The sequence below is a fragment of the Drosophila obscura genome, unplaced genomic scaffold (assembly GCF_018151105.1).
Source record: "Drosophila obscura isolate BZ-5 IFL unplaced genomic scaffold, ASM1815110v1 contig_9, whole genome shotgun sequence".
Classification (NCBI taxonomy): Eukaryota; Metazoa; Arthropoda; class Insecta; order Diptera; family Drosophilidae; genus Drosophila; species Drosophila obscura.
The window spans coordinates 4,079,216-4,094,752 of record NW_024542883.1 but is presented as its reverse complement, the minus strand read 5'-3'; the positions used below and the strand labels follow the sequence as shown (position 1 = coordinate 4,094,752).

The 15,537-nt window shown below is 46.7% G+C and overlaps 3 protein-coding genes across 6 annotated transcripts; 2 read left to right on the top strand and 1 right to left on the bottom strand.

Annotated features, from left to right (window-relative positions):
• Positions 1 to 679: 679 nt before the first annotated feature.
• Positions 680 to 9,262, top strand: LOC111081060 (interaptin). 4 transcript variants are annotated; one of them, XM_022376986.2, is made up of 12 exons: positions 681 to 1,649; positions 1,739 to 2,074; positions 2,329 to 2,487; positions 2,886 to 3,146; positions 3,214 to 3,448; positions 3,516 to 3,604; positions 4,397 to 4,531; positions 7,712 to 7,868; positions 7,943 to 8,148; positions 8,218 to 8,486; positions 8,549 to 8,858; positions 8,926 to 9,253. In XM_022376986.2, the coding sequence occupies exons 1-12, from the start codon at positions 1,245 to 1,247 to the stop codon at positions 9,049 to 9,051; spliced, it is 2,688 nt and encodes an 895-aa protein (XP_022232678.2). In that variant the 5' UTR covers positions 681 to 1,244; the 3' UTR covers positions 9,052 to 9,253. The 4 variants fall into 4 exon arrangements, with proteins under 4 accessions (XP_022232679.2, XP_022232678.2, XP_041451876.1 ...); XM_022376987.2 differs by lacking the exon at positions 8,926 to 9,253 and having other exon boundaries at positions 680 to 1,649; positions 8,530 to 8,641; XM_041595942.1 differs by lacking the exons at positions 7,712 to 7,868; positions 7,943 to 8,148; positions 8,218 to 8,486; positions 8,549 to 8,858; positions 8,926 to 9,253 and adding an exon at positions 4,603 to 4,951.
• Positions 9,157 to 9,913, bottom strand: LOC111081062 (protein UXT). Its single transcript, XM_022376989.2, has 2 exons — positions 9,800 to 9,913; positions 9,157 to 9,740 (listed from the first exon to the last, which is right to left on the bottom strand). The coding sequence occupies exons 1-2, from the start codon at positions 9,844 to 9,846 to the stop codon at positions 9,290 to 9,292; spliced, it is 498 nt and encodes a 165-aa protein (XP_022232681.1). The 5' UTR covers positions 9,847 to 9,913; the 3' UTR covers positions 9,157 to 9,289.
• A 500-nt stretch (positions 9,914 to 10,413) lies between these two features.
• Positions 10,414 to 11,159, top strand: LOC111081063. Its single transcript, XM_022376990.2, has 2 exons — positions 10,414 to 10,522; positions 10,580 to 11,159. The coding sequence occupies exon 2, from the start codon at positions 10,588 to 10,590 to the stop codon at positions 10,891 to 10,893; it is 306 nt and encodes a 101-aa protein (XP_022232682.2). The 5' UTR covers positions 10,414 to 10,522; positions 10,580 to 10,587; the 3' UTR covers positions 10,894 to 11,159.
• The last annotated feature ends 4,378 nt before the right edge of the window (positions 11,160 to 15,537 follow it).

Genomic DNA, 15,537 nt, shown 5'->3' with positions numbered 1-15,537 from the left:
TATCAGCGGTTGTGCAACAAATGTAAGTCCATATTCTAGTTAAATAAGTATTTGCTCATTTTTTCCACCACTACCGTGCAAATAGGCTTACCCAAAGGCAAATAGCCATCCAAATGACTTCACAAATAAATTGGTTATAGGAAGATGTAGCCATAGAGAAGTAACACCACCACAAAAGCCGTAAACCACCGAGCGGCAACCGCAATTTTGGTAAATATCAATGATTTGCATTTTCCCCCCGATACACTGGGGCCCGAAACAGAAAGTTTGCTTTTCTAAGTTTTTGGGTAAATACCGAGTGGTGTTGTTCGGGCGATGATCCGAATCGATCCGACGCGCTGATAAGCTGAGGAGCTAGAAAGAGCGGGAGTCGCTCACACAAGGCATATCTATGTAAGGTGCTGCGCTCTAAACTTTAAATTGCGTTTGCTACTCCATATTATTTTGAGTGTTCTTTGTTTCCCCTTGCTCGTTTTAATATATAAAGTGTGTACCTCGCTTGAGAAATATTTGTCAGCGAAGATCGGGGTTTAGGTCCGTGATCAAGCCATATACGAGTAGGCAAGTTTCGTAGGAGACCTTCGTGGAAATGGATCACCCTGCGTAAATACACCTTGCCCCACACTGAGACGCGCTCAGTGTGCGGACTCAATCAGTCTACCTGAAATATACCTGTGTGGCGAACGCGTGTGCGGGGCATGAAATAATCGTCGCAAAGCACAGCACAGCACAGCAAAGCACAGCGGCAGAAAAAGGAAAACCAGAACCAGATAAATACACTCGCAAATAAACAAAACTACTTGCTACGTCAGAAGACCGCAAACAAAAGATATGAACGCAACGCAGCCGCGTTGCCGCTGACGTCGCTGCCAAGGTTCGTCTGGGCGGCGCTCTGGCGAATCGGATACTAAAGTAGTATTATTTTCAGAGCAGAGCAGAGCTTTTTCTTAGCGTTGCGTTTCGTTTCGTTTCGCGATTCTCTGTGCTGATTTGCGTGCGTGTGGAATCGTGTGTGCGCGTAGAGCTGACCTTAGGAGCGGAAAACTGCACCTGAATCTCGCCCATCAGCAGTGCCTTGAGATTCCCCTTTCGAAGTGAACGTTTGATCTCGAAACTGGAAAACAGCACCTGGCACATACACACTTCTCCGGATTCCATTCAGAGAGTAGAACTAGGCCAGAATATAAAATTTTGAATGTTACTTGAAACGAACGCGGATATCGTAATCGCAATATCGTCGAAACATGAGCGACAAACGAGGATTCGTCTTGGACGCAGAGTCTATGGGACTTTCCAGTCCGGAGACGGCCACGACCTCGGGGCAGCAGCCGGCTGCGCAATCGCTAGATGTTCAGCAGCATCTGCTAGCTCAGCAAAGCCAAGAGGCTCCACAGAAGAACACAGGGAATGACAGAAAACTGTGCGATGACTTGAAGCAATGCAGCAGTAGCCTCTTCGATGAAGAAAACAACACCCATTCCAAGTGTAATGGCATCACTGAGCCCATAGCCACGGAGCACTATCACCGTCTGCTGGAAAAACTGCCTGTGGGAAACGGCGAAGCCACCCGGATAAATCTCGAGCTGAACCAGATGTTCCTCAATCGGCTGAGAGAGATCGACAGCCATGACACTCAGGGCGGACAAAAGGTATTGAGACCACCATTGAGAGGCTAAAAAATGGAAGCCTTCCACTCAACGTCTAACGGCTAACGGCTAACACCCAATCTCTCTTGCAGTACCTCCCACTCCAGCTGCGTCTGGTCACTTTCCAAGAGTGGGTGGACTTCCTACTGCACGTCAACAGCGTCATGTTTACCAACTTGTCGGCACTTGAGGACGAGGCAAACGAAAAGGTCAAGGCATGCGTCCAGTCGGTCAATGGGGAGCAACAGCAGACGCTGGAAGACAACCGAAAGCTGCGCAAGGACCTCTGCGCAATCATAAAGCTCTTGCAGAATGCCTATCACCGGGACGTTTGGGACACGAAAAATATTGAACTGGAGACCCTGACTGTTAACCAGCTGCTGGGCATAACCCGCGAGCAGCGTCATCCGGAGAGCGAGAGCGAAAAGGTAAGATATAGAGCAGGTCAGCGATCAAGTCGCTTCACTCAATCGGTGTGTACTCCCCCATAGAGCGATGGCGAATGCGTCCAGTGCTGCCGCAATGCCTCGTCCAGTCCCCCACCACCCCATTGAAGATACCCTATTCGAGTTACTACCGATGCTGTTCATGAAATTGCCTTAATAAATTTAAGATTTCTGTTGCGCTATGATTTCTGTTTGTTTCTGGTTCACTCGTCCCTTTGAACATTTCCTTCTTACAGATGGCGGAATGCATGAAATCGCTGGTAAACGAAATGGCCTCCAAGCACGATGAGGCCTGCCATCTTAAGTCCCAGCTCTGTGCCCTCGACGAGGTGGTCCAGACGGCCAGGCAAAAGCTCATCCTGAAGGACCAATGCATTGCCCAGCTTAATCAGCGGGTAAGTGGAAGGGAGGGTGATCCCATGTCCCTGCAGGGACAGGGACAGTGACAGTGACTGGGACTGGGACTGCGACTGGGACTGACTGTAGGAAACATGCATGTATTTGCATACATAAATATTATTTTATTTATAGACTCGCACATTTTCTTATCAACTAATCGACTTGATCGACAACTTTGATCAGCCTTCATTTCGGTTTTAAGTCAATTTGTTTTGTTTGATACGTAGAAAAATTCATGTGACTCCTGAATATAACAAACAATAAAATACAATACACAATATAAAACAAAAAATATATAATATACAATACAATAATACACAACCGATCAACACAAGAGTAGAAAGAACACAAAATGAAGTCAATTAATGCACTGTTGCCAATTGCTTGTAACCAGCTGCAGGAGATCACGGAGTGCCTTGCGAATGTGCCACAGCCTGCGCCGTTCTTCGAGATGCCGAAGGATGATGTGAAGAAGGTCGGAGATATGGTTGCTTCCTGCATTCTGGATAATCTCTCGGTGAAAGATAAGCAGGAAAGCAAAATTCTGAAGATACTTGATGCGGAACTGAACGAACTGCTGGAGCTGCACAGCAGGCATGAATTCCAGTCCATGGAGGCCTGCCGGAATCGTCTTTACGCCTTTTTCGAGAAGTTTGTAAGCGATATCCCACTATTTGTCCCTACTATTGCTCCTTTGTTTCTGAGTTCCACCATTTTTTTAGAGCAAAGAACTCGTTGAAGCCACGCGGAACCTTGAAAATGTTCGAAACCATCTGAGGGCGCTTCGGTACGACGCGAATAAGCCCGGCTCTGATCCCTACACCACTCCGATGAGTTTAGTTTTTCCGGATCCGGACGGAACGTCCCTGGAGTCTTTGCGACGTCACCTGCAGACCTTCAACAATGCCACCACGGAAATGCACGGCAATTACCTACGTCTGATATCCGAAAACAACGGTGAGTATTTTTGATCTTTTATCAACGGCTTTGCCTCCCTATAGATTGACTTCTTTCAACATTTCAGATTTAATCTCCCGGCTTAAATCGGAAAGTACAATAACCACTAGGAGCACAGAAATTCTCAAAGGTATAGCCGATAAATTTGTCGAGATGGTGAGTTGATTGGGTAACAATATGATATATCTACATCACATAAATTTACATATGTGTGGGGATTTCCGCAAAAATATCGCACGGATCATTCGTACACATTTAAAGTAAAAATGCAATATAAAATTGGTATTTATTTTGACGATAATATTTACTTACCACGAGTATACAGCCCTTAATTAGCCCAATAATTGGTGCTTCGGTTGATTTGTGCAATTTTCAATTTTTTTTCAATATAATTGAAAGATCCAAAGATATTCTCAGGGCACAAGAACAGAATTGGTTTTGCGGTCAAAAATTCAAACGCCGATTTAGCGAAAAGTGAATATTGCCTCAGGAGTGACTTATTTTACAATGTTTTGTATAAAAAGGCTTTTAAAATTCGCACGGGACATGTCGCATAGGACAGAAATTTCCTAGGTTAATAGCAGTTAACAGTTTTCAAATTTAATGAAAATGATATGTCAATTGTTTAAATAATTTATTATATGGAAATTCTTTTACTTACAATGCGTTTTTGGGTCTGTGTGGACCTTCCCATTGAAATACACACAAAATATACGCCACTTATATGTATGTACTCATATACAGTCTCGAAGCAAGACCTTGACAGACAAAATATACTACTTATAAAGGAGTCTATCGCAGATTTCAAGCTTAGTCCGAGTTTTAGAAACTCCACGAGTACTGGGAGATTTTCGGGTTTTTTGAGTGACCATGTTAAATATATTATTGCTTCACAGAACATTCTTCGTGTGCTGAATAAAACCATAAAAACGCTTTGCTTTTATTCAGGGCTTTTCAGACTTCACGTACAAATGGATATATGAAGCAAGCTCAACGGACAACCCATTCTGTGATGTCATTAATGAATTATATGTCAAAAAAAAGGACGACATCGCCTTGGAGGAGCAGCAGCTGTTGAAAACTGTGAGTATCACATGGCCTCGACTGCCAAACAAAAGCCATTTATTATTATTAACATGTCATATCAAATGCAGCAAAGCGACACAAAAACTCCACCCCATACAACAGGGCCCGTCAAAGACAAACCTGCAGCTACTCGTATAACAAAGTCGAAACAATCATCGAAACCCACATCGAAAGCTTCGACGAAGCCAGCAACAAAGACCAGAAATTCCAAGTAACTGGGTCCCTTGTTGACCCATCGAAACAATTTACTTAAGCCTAGATAAATTAAGATTGGTTAAGTTGAGTTTACAGTTTTCGTTGCACGCCGAGTTAAAGAAAAAGTTCCAAGTGTATTTATTTGTCGAGGAAACGGTTCTTCCCGCCAAAAAGCAGAGGGATTGACTTGTAAAATATATATACCATAAGTAAGGCATGTTTATACGTGTACATAAATCTGTCGCTCTATTGGGGATCGTGACGAAATGGCGAGGAGGAAGGGAAGGAAACAAAAGCTTTATCAGGCTATCACTGCAACCTGAACTATTTTGAGACAGGCGACGCCTCTGAGGCCAAAAGTACATGCAACTCCCTCGGCACACTTGGAAATGTCCTATGTGGCAAATGACATTCCCGTTCGAGTTAGAGTTACAGCCAGAAACCTTATGTGCACCGATGTATATGCACCTCCTCCCTGGTACTTATGTTTGTATCCAGTCTGGAATATGACAACAATGTATTTCCCATTCGAGTCGTCTGATTTATTTACCCATATAGTTTGTACGAGCCAAAAGTAAAAGATTTCATTTCACGGCCCCCCGCGTTGCTGTCTACATGCGACAAATACAAATCGCTTGCGAATGTGTTTATTGAGGAAACTCCACTGTAAGTTCATCTGGAACTTTCCTCCTTCCTCCTTCCTTCTCCGGTTCCGCGTCCCACTGGGGAATCGGAAATAGGTTTCGTTTCGTGTTATTTATTTACCCCACAATCGACACGCGAGGCAGGCGAACTGTGATATCCGTATCGATGAGTGGAGGGAATACTAGAGGTGCTCGTGACGCCCGGGAGCACGAGCCTCACGGCTCCACACTGAATCCACAGCAAAAATTGTTCCATTTCAGAGTCAGAAACCAAACAAATGTACATACATACATATATGAACTAGTCCTGGAATGTTTTCGAACCTCCTAATGGCGAAGATCCCTGCATCCGCATTTAGCGATTCTCGAAGACCTTCAAAGATTAAGATTAAGATTAAGAGACAAAGGCGATGATCTATCGGTGAGCACCCCTTCACGTGATCATCTCTATCATAGTCAGCTAGGGCCAAATACAGACAGCTCCGGAAACAGTCGAGGAGCCGTCGGCACTTGGAAGCGCAGTCCATATCAGAATCCCGTCATCCGTCGTTGGTTGCTGTTTATTCGGGTGAAACAAATCCACGGACGGCACGGGACTCCGCTCCGTGAACATTATAAGCCCGCGCTGCTAAACAAACACGTAAAACAGACAATTTACGAGCCTTAATTAGTTGAACTCGCCTTCGCCTTTGCCTTCGCCTTCGACACCCACCCACTCACCTCACGTTAAGTTGTAGTCCAGGTGGCAAAGCGCGCGAAAACGAATGCCGCGAAGTGTTTCAACCTGGTCTGGTGGCAACGGGGAGGGTGTGCAATTAGCCCAAAAGTTTTTCGCTCATTCATTTTTGACAGCCGCGCAGGCGATACGTCGGAATAAGTTGGCCCAAAGTGTAAATTGTTTTCGAGTGGCGGGAAGTGCAACCAACCCAGTCCGGCTCGGGCAGGGGGTGGGAAAACTGTAAATGTGCAACCTGAGGCAGTGAAAGGTGTTGAATAGGATGGGATAACTTTTGATGGGTACATAGGGGAGGGGGGGAACTGCAACTGGAACGGAACGGAACCCTCTGCTATGAAGCTTCGGAGGGCCTCAACAAATCATAACAATTCATTGCCCCCAGGCCAAGCCAAGCCACGCCATTTGTCTTAATCGATTTTCACATTCCTTTATCTAGCATATTCAGCAGGACTCCGATCGCTCGCTACGGTTACTCCCTCGCCTCCTACTCCATCATAATGTGCCTTTAAAAGTGTTTTAAGTACGCGTAGCCACGCTTCCCCTGCGCCAATCCAATCCAATCCAATCCAGCAGACGGACTGACTGACTGACTGACGTCTCAGTTCAGCGATAATATACGTATACGTACTCGTATGTAAAACCCTGGCAGCCGTGGTAGCTTTATTTTCAAATCGTGTCAAACAGTCGGGCCATGGCAGGCGAGGCTAGGGGCGGAATAAATATAATAATGTCTATAAAACTACAGACAACCTTCGAGGGGGTCTCCGACTCCCGCGCCCCCTTAATTGTTTGCACTGTTTGACTCGTGTTGCCGAAGTGCCAAAGAAACAGAACTTTGAAACCCGAAACCTTGCCACCTTGTGCGAGGGAGTGTGAGTGGGCTGAGTGTAGAGGGCGGATGGTGGAGGGAGGAGCGGAGGCAGAGTCAATCAATTCGATTTGGTTTTATTTTCGTGACAAAGTTTTAATAGCAATATTATTGAAATGAAATGAAACGGTAATGAAGGCAAAATTCGTCTCGGATATATGTATTCTTGGGTCTGTGCAACATGAATGACTCTAACACCACACGAAAGGTGCACCACTCACACGGCTCCGAAAACAATTTAAAGTAAACAGCAACAAGAAACACGTTACAGATCTCTGAGAGCATTCTGAGCATTGCCATGGTAAGCCCCCAGCCTAGCAGAGAGCCAGTGTCCCACTCTCCATTTCCCCCTATCATGTACTCCAGACCGACGAGGCTGCGGACTGTCCCCATCGACAGGAGCTTGAGCACACCCTACTCCACTGCCAAACCCAATCGGAGATCTTGCAGGCCACGCGGGACAACTATCTGAGCATTATCGATGAGTTCAAGCGGGACCTTGAGGAGCTGACCGAGCAAGTGGAGCAGCAGCAGCAGCAGCAACAGCAACAGCACCCCGAATCAGAGCAGTACTCGGAGCTCGATGAACCGCCCCGGATCAACAACGAACTAGAGATACAAGTTGGCCTCAATCACACACAAACCAAAACACCAGACACAAAAGCCCCAGACTGCATTGACTGCATTGTTAAACCCTTCACTTTCTTTAATCTGTGCCCCCATTTCCACCCCAGAACCAGCGTTTGTCCTGCCAGATAAGCAGCCTGCAGGAAAAGCTAGCAGATCGCGATGCCCAAGTTATCGAGCTGCACGACATGATAAAGAGCTACTCCGATTTCAGCGAGAACCAAGGACTCAAGGAGGAGATTTACACCCTCAGGCAGACACACAGTCAGTTTCGATGAAGAGAAAGATGGTCGAGAGAATTAATCCCTTCCCTTCTCTTCCCTTACCTTCCATCGCAGGTGCACAGCAACACAAGTTGCGCCAGATGGCCTCCTTGCTCAAGACCCGTGAAGAACTGCGCGAGGAACTCTGCAAGCAGCTCGAAAAGCTCGAGGGGACCTACGAGGAGCAGTGCAAGGAGCTGAAGAAGTCCAAAAAGCGCCAGCAGAGCCTTGAAGAGTCTGTCTGTAAGGGGGAGAACAAGCTGGAAGATATCACAACAGAGGTAGGAAGTCGATTCTGAAACTCCATCTGAAATATCCCCAACTATCCACTAACAAGCTGTCTTTCCCAGCGCAATCTGTTGCGGGAGGAGATCTCGGCGCTAAAAGAGAAGGAGGCCAAAGCCGCAGGACGCGAGCGGGCGCTCTGCGACCAGCTGAAGATCAGCCAAAAGGAGCTGACCAATTCGCGGCGGGTTATTCAAAACTTGCAGGATCACGTGAACCAGGGGCAGCAAAAGCACCGCGAGGACGTCGAGCAGCTGAAGGTGGCCAACATCGAAATGAACCAGCAGATTCGGGAGTTCGAGAGCGAATGCAAGCAGATGAGGGGCAAGCTGAAGTAAGTATGACGTCTGGATGGATGTGCATTAATCTAAGAGCAGATTCCGTGTGGACTGACAGGCAGCAGGCGGACGTAATCCAAAAGCAGGAGCAGATCATCAGCTCGTTCCGCCAGTGGAAGGATGCACAGATTAGGTCGGACGAGGCAAGGCGGCGGTGCGAGAAGCGGGCAGAGGAGCACATCAAGCTGCTCATGGAGGAGAACCAGACGTTGGTCCATGAGTACAGGACCCTGCACCAGGACTATTCCCTATTGGAGAACGAGATACAAAGGGTCAAGCAGGCCGTCCACCGTACCACATCCACGTCCCCTCAAACCTTGTCGCCGCGGCCGGACTGTGCCCGCGTGGCCCCACAGATTGGCGACGAAGTGAGTGCCCGAATCAATCCCCTGGCCGACATGACACTAACTAATTTCTTCCCATGGAAAAATACAGCACATGGCCACCCGAATGCGCATCCTGGCACGGACATCGCAGCGCCTTGCCGTCCACTCCCAAAGGCTCAATGACCACTCAGTGCCCCAAAATCAGTCGAGCTTGGGCAAAGCGGCAGCTCATTGAAGTCAAGAAAGTCCATCCCTGTCAAAGCAACACAATCCTCGGATAGCCCATTGTAGGAACAGCACCCGAATCCACATTCCATTTCAATTTAGTTAAATCCCATCTACCATTCGGCCAACATCGTGTACATTAAATTTTGCGTATATTGTAAATTACCTGTCCAAGTGTAATCGAAATGAAGTAAGCTTTGTGCTGGTGTAAAACTACTATTTCCCCCACCCTACCCGACAAACGCTGCTCACTGACGCACCTCCTGCTGCATCAGCTTCGCCCGCTCGCCTATCGCCAGCAGAGACATCTTGATCTGCGTCCGCTTCTTTATGCTCTCATCGCGTAGGACATCCGCCTCCTTGGTGAGTATCTTGATGCGCACATCGCTGAAGCTCTCCGCCTCCGCCCTGCTCATCTCCAGGAACACGTCCTTGCCCACGTTCACCAGGATCTTGTCCATCTGCGTGACGCGCGCCTGCATGAACACGTTGCTGCCAATGTTCACTTGGGTCTTGTATCCCTCAGGCAGGTGGGCGTCGAATGTCTGCAGTGTGTTCTTTAGCTGGACATACTCCATGATCTCCTGGTTGTATTGCCCGATCCAGTCCTCCAGTTCCCTGAGGTCACGTTTCAGGACTTCGTTAATGAACTCTTCAATCTGCGTAATGCGCGCTTGATGACTGTCGGCTTGGGGGCCACTGCAAAAGTGATATTTGTATTCAGTAAATGCTCTTGGGGTGTTTGCCGACTTACTCACCCTTGCTGGCGCTCGTAGCCGACGTCTCCTGTGGACTTATCATGCATTTTCTCAGATATTTGTTTGTTTTGGTTTGAAACAGATATTTATTAGAGGTGACCTGGCTCCCTATCGATGAAATTTTGTTCCATGTCGATAGATGTCGTTGTCGAACAAATCAATTAAGACAATTGACAATTAGCAGCAAAAACAGCATACAACGCTGGTAATACATTAAAATTTTTGTGTTTATTGATTTCATTGCAAATAATAACATTCAATTTACTAAGAAGACGGGGAGGAATACCCCCACTAGCACTATCGATATTTCTGTCTAAAGTTTGCAAAACTATCGATACTGAGCCAACAGCTGACTGCAAGCCGCTTTCCAGCACCGCTACTGTTGGGCGGGAAAGCAAATTCAAATTTGTGCATTAAATTAAATGTGAATTGTAAATTCACTTGGTGGCTGTGAATAATTCCAGCCCGGGCAGCCGATTGCCTATGGAGTTACCATAATTTTTCGAATGCTTTGTCTCAGACGCAGCGCAACTAAAACTGAATTAAAAGCGAGTGCAGGCACCATTTTCATTAGCATTTGAACCCTGTCAAACTGTTTCCTGGTTGCCTCAACTCTCAAGTCGCAGTAGGCCTGACTCCTGACTCTGCTGTAATCAGTCAGTTCAGCTGTCAAGCCGAATTATAGGCTCAATTTCATTTTTTCAGACACGAGTGAACAGCTGTGTAAGTTTTTTCCCAAATTTTCCATATTTTTTCTGTGCTTCATGGCTTCTCGCACAGCGTTCGCCATGAGTTCAACTTTGATGCGGAAACTTCTGCTACTGAAACAGAAGGGGCCCGTCACCGTGACACAAGTGCGTCACCATGCCCCCATTGCTGGTCCACCACGATTCCCACTGTCGGCCGGACAGAAGCTGATCATGGGCGGTGGCTCATTGCTGGTCATGATGGTGATTCCCTTCTGGGCTCTCTTCCAAGTTCCCCGTTGGTCCAAGCTGCACAATGGCATCGAGGAAGAGGAAAAGGAGGAGGCCCCGCCCTCTGAGGAGGATCCGCCGCCACAGAAGGACGAAAAGAAAGAAGAAAAACACTAAACACGAGCACACAGATGAAGACACTTTGGACACAAAACAGTGTCCATCCACACGTTGTAAACTTTTAAACGGTGACTTCTGAGGGACTCTTTTACTGGGACCAACGCACACGTTAATCTATCCACACCCTCCACCCACCACAACACACACAAACTACATGCAACATTTACCATTTACAATGTACAAACTGCAGTCAGCGCTCGGCAACAGCGTGTAATTAAAAGCGATGTTATTAAAGCTCAAAAGCAACTAAACAGATCTTTAATTTTAAAATAGCCCAAAATGCTACCATAAGGAACTATGTACTACGGATCACAGATATTAGAGAGCTGTAGGTGTAAATAATTCCAATCTATTTTCACAAAAATGTAAGGTTCTTCTACTGATGAATTAACAACAAAACAACGTTGATCCAGTGCATAATCAATGGTGGTGTACTGTGCTTTAATGTTTCCCTGAAGTATGTACCAGTATTTACATTTGTATGTACATATATTCTTGACTGGGAAAATAGCCGGGGAACTTTCCGTTTGGCTGACTGGCTTTCTCTCTCTCAAATGTAATACTACTTCATTTTCGAAAAATGTGATCTATAATACTATGCATTTTTAATATCCTTACTATCCTTTCTATCGTCAAAGCCGAGAGCCAAAAATATATGTTATAAATTGAACGCTATATAGACAGTTTTGTCCGTTTGCTTCAGCGGCATAGAAAACCGGCACTGCCTGAAGCTACATTTTATTATCAAATTATCCAAAACTTCGGATACTTTACTTTACTTTACTTTACTTTGTAATCTTCGCAGATCCGCAATGGGGGCCTCTTACCAATTAAGGATCTTCCCCAGTGACGACAATAAACCATCCATTGTCCGCATCCAATTAGCCTCTGCAAACACCTCCGACAAGCGAGCTACTTGCAAAACGCTTTACAGCCTGCCTGCCTGCCCGCCTGCCTGCCTGCCACGAGTCTATTTTCCACGGTTGCCTGCCACAAATCAAAAAATGAAAAACCAACAAAACTAAACGAAACAAAACAAAACAAAACGACACGAAACGAAACCCCCAAAGCAAGTCAGAAAACCCAAAAAGCAAAGTGCCAACTTTCATTAAAAGTATTTCTGCGCTCATTGCCAATGCAAGACATTGCATTCAATTGTGGATTTTGCTTTGTTGTGTTTGTTAGTCCCAGCCACCGCCACAGCTCAGACTTAGCTCAGCCTTAGCCTTAGCCTGCGACTTTGACCAAGCGACCATCCACCATCCACCATTCAGTATCCACCATTCAGTATCCAGCGGGCAGCAGTCAGCAGCCTCCCGTGGTCTGGGCCTTGTCGGATCCGATCCTCATGATCTACAACACGGCGTGACCTTCTTCGCCTTGCAGGCCCATGGGATGCGATGGGATGGAATGGGATGGGATGGAGAGACTTGGGGCAAGGCAGGCAAAATAACGAAAGACAAAAAGAGTCGCACACAAAGTTTGAAAAAGTAAAAACCGTCGAAGGAAAGTGAATTTCTTTTTAAGCAAATCAACTGGCCACGCCTCCCTCCATGTGTCCCCGTGTCTCCCATGCGCCTCCCCGAGCTAGACTTGGAGATTCACAGATTTTTTGGTGAAATTTCATGTGCCATTAAACTGGTTCTGTCAGGCAGTGGACTGTCGATCGGGTTTGGGTTCGGCGACTCCAGCACTCCTGGCAGCCAGTCGGATCCCATCGAGCGTGGGTCGACGACTATGTGGCGCCCTCTGACTGCTTTTAGAAATTTATTAACAACAGATCAAACTTTGCTTGACTATATTTTTCCAATGGGATTCACCTTGAACCTCTATGTAGATTTAACTATCAAACGCATCGGATCCATCACTCAAAAAAAGGTTGCTCTACTGGTTGGAAAACTATTTACTTGGCCAGTGGGCTTTTGGATCGTGTCTGCTCTTTGGAAGGAGCCAACATGCCCGGGCTCCAGGGCAACCTCACAGGGTATGCTCACCATCTGAGTCGTGTGAATGAGGAGGCATGTTCCCAGCTGGCACCGTCTCCCTCGCCCCCCAATCACCTATAAACATGCTTAATTTTTATTTATGCCCTCCATTGAAATGCATTTCTTTCTGGAAAGGAAGCTGCCTTCCTGCGGTGTCCGCGTGGTAGATCGTCTACCGGGCTGGGGCTGGGGCTGGTGCTGGGGCTTGTGGGCGTTGCAGTGGCACGTTGCACGTTGGCGGTGCAGGCTGCGTTGCTCTGATCTGCACTTGTTGCACTTGCCACACGTTGCGTTGCGTCAGTTTAGTGTGTCAGAAGCCGCAAGAAGAAAGTTGCCCGGGCTCCCATTGATCCGATCCGGTTTGCTGGTCGACAGGTTCGTTGTTCCTGCGGAGGAGCGCGGAGCAGCTCGGGGCCACATTTTACTTTCTGCTACCACGAAAAATCGTTGTCCACTTTCGGTCGCAATTAATTATGCGGCGGGAGCTGAAAATGAAAGTGCGCTCAGGTTGCAGTCGGTGGAGCCGATCCAAGTACCCAACAGAGCAATGCAGAGCAGAGCAGGACCGATCTGGTCTGTTCTCACTCTCTCTTTCCATCTTTCTCTGGCTGCTGCTGCTGCTGCTGCTGCTGATGTGACTCTTTTTGTGTGGTCCATCGCTTTCCAAGTCGCTGCAAAACGGTTGGTTCCCATCATTAGATGCCAAGCGACTTTATTCCTTGCCCGGAAAGTGAGAACATTGTGGCAAGATCTTCATTATCGTATTCCGACGCTGATGTCGATGTCGATGTCGCAGTCATAGTCGTCGGCAACCGAACCATAAAGAGTTTGTTTTATGGTAGCCGACCGCCCCGCCCCGCCCGCATCCAGGTGGTCACTTAGTTTATGACTGTATGACCGCAGATCGTGGCCCGATCCGCGCTGATTTGTCGCCTCCATTCCCGCCCCAGACCGCAGACTTTAAGTTTTCTCTGAATATTGCAGCTAAATAATAAAAAAAGTGTCGCCAACCTGTTGTCGGCCCCTGTGTGCTGCTTGACTGGGTCCTGCGGCTGTGTTTTTGTTAATGCTAATGGCCACTGGGATGAGCAGCATGTGGAGCCGCCAATGTAGAAAGATTCTGGACAGAAGCAGCTCTATATCTGTTCAGGATCAGTATGAACATTTTTTTTTAAAAAGTCACTTCGGAATAATCATCAAATAAATAATAATAAATACATATATACGAGTAGTTGGTATATATCTCGTATCATTAAGTTCCAAATTACACAAAAAACTAAAATAAATCGATGATCAATTGTAAAGATCTGTTGGGCATTAATTGGAAAAAAAAGAAAGAATAAAATATAAGAAAATAATGTTTTAGGCTGTTGTCTACGGATATCGATCCAATGTCAGCCAGAGTTAAATACGCATGCACGATACGAAGTATCAGTATTGCTGAATACAAATACTACAATAGGGGGAACAGTTTATCAAAAGATCTCAATTGAATCATCAGTTCGAGACAACAATTTGTGCTCCGATATCCCCAATTATAGCCGCCCACTGCTGTTTGTTGCCCTGACTTGTGTTCCCTGCCCGTTGACCATTTTTAGCAACTTCAATTTTCCACTTCCGAAAAGAAACCTCCCACCCCATCATCTAACTCGAATTTATCGGGCTGTCAACACGCCAACCCCCGGCGCTATTGGGCCATTTGTTCCCATGAAAAAGTCATTTCGGTTGCGCGCTAATAAAAATAGAGCGCCATCCAATAAAAAGCGTAGACAATTCTGTAAATAAAATAAGAGGAAAGCCCACACACCACACACACACACACCATGAGGCCGCGAAAAGAGCCATCGATCGCCGTAGATGACGACGACGACGACGACACGATCAGCGGTTCCATTTGATCTATATGGGAGGGAGGTGCTTTGGGGGACTCTGACCCCGTCAGCCGAACAACAATGCGATATGGAAAACTGTGGCATGTTTTCCCAACATCAGTCGCCTTCAACTCGGAGCTCATAATCGTTTAGGACGAGGCTCGGATCGGAACTCGCAGACTGCAAGTCTGAGGAAAAATAACTCCAGACACAAATTATATTAATGGGCTCTTCTGGCACTGCCCAAGAGGAGGAGGAGGAGGATGGGGAGGGGAGTGTGGCATTTTGTCTCTGCACGAATCACGTTTTAGAAATTGCATTGCACATAGGAGGCAGGGCAGGCAAAATGATCAACGAACACTACAAACTACGAACTACGAACGACGAAGTACGAGTACGAGTACTCGGACTAAATGTGCCCCATTCCGAGGCAGGCATCGGAGGCAGTCGAAGCTAGGCTGGAGAGACAATCTCTTTGTCTGTCAGGGCTTTTTGCGCAAGTTCTGGAACTAAGTAAAAAGCTTTTGGGCAGGCTGGCTTAAGTGGCACTTAGTTTTAATACGTTGCCCTACCGTTTAAATGGGTCTTGCGCGTCTCGGAGTTACCTGAAATAATTACGTGAACACAAATTGGAGCGCTGCTAGGAATCGTTCTGCGATTTGTTGTGTGCGATTTCCGCGATTTCCATTCCTACCATTAGTACCACTATGTACTACGAGTATGTGTGTAATTCTCCGCTGCTTTCCCTGGGCATGCCAAATCGCGCCATGGCTGCATGGCGATCC

Coding starts and splice junctions, on each gene's coding strand:
- LOC111081060 (XM_022376986.2), top strand. CDS start 1,245: ATGAGCGACAAACGAGGATTCGTCTTGGACGCAGAGTCTATGGGACTT. Junction 8,487..8,548: donor CAGATGAGGGGCAAGCTGAA/GTAAGTATGACG, acceptor GTGGACTGACAG/GCAGCAGGCGGACGTAATCC. Junction 8,859..8,925: donor CCCCACAGATTGGCGACGAA/GTGAGTGCCCGA, acceptor GGAAAAATACAG/CACATGGCCACCCGAATGCG.
- LOC111081062 (XM_022376989.2), bottom strand. CDS start 9,846: ATGCATGATAAGTCCACAGGAGACGTCGGCTACGAGCGCCAGCAAGG. Junction 9,741..9,799: donor GGCTACGAGCGCCAGCAAGG/GTGAGTAAGTCG, acceptor TCACTTTTGCAG/TGGCCCCCAAGCCGACAGTC.
- LOC111081063 (XM_022376990.2), top strand. CDS start 10,588: ATGAGTTCAACTTTGATGCGGAAACTTCTGCTACTGAAACAGAAGGGG.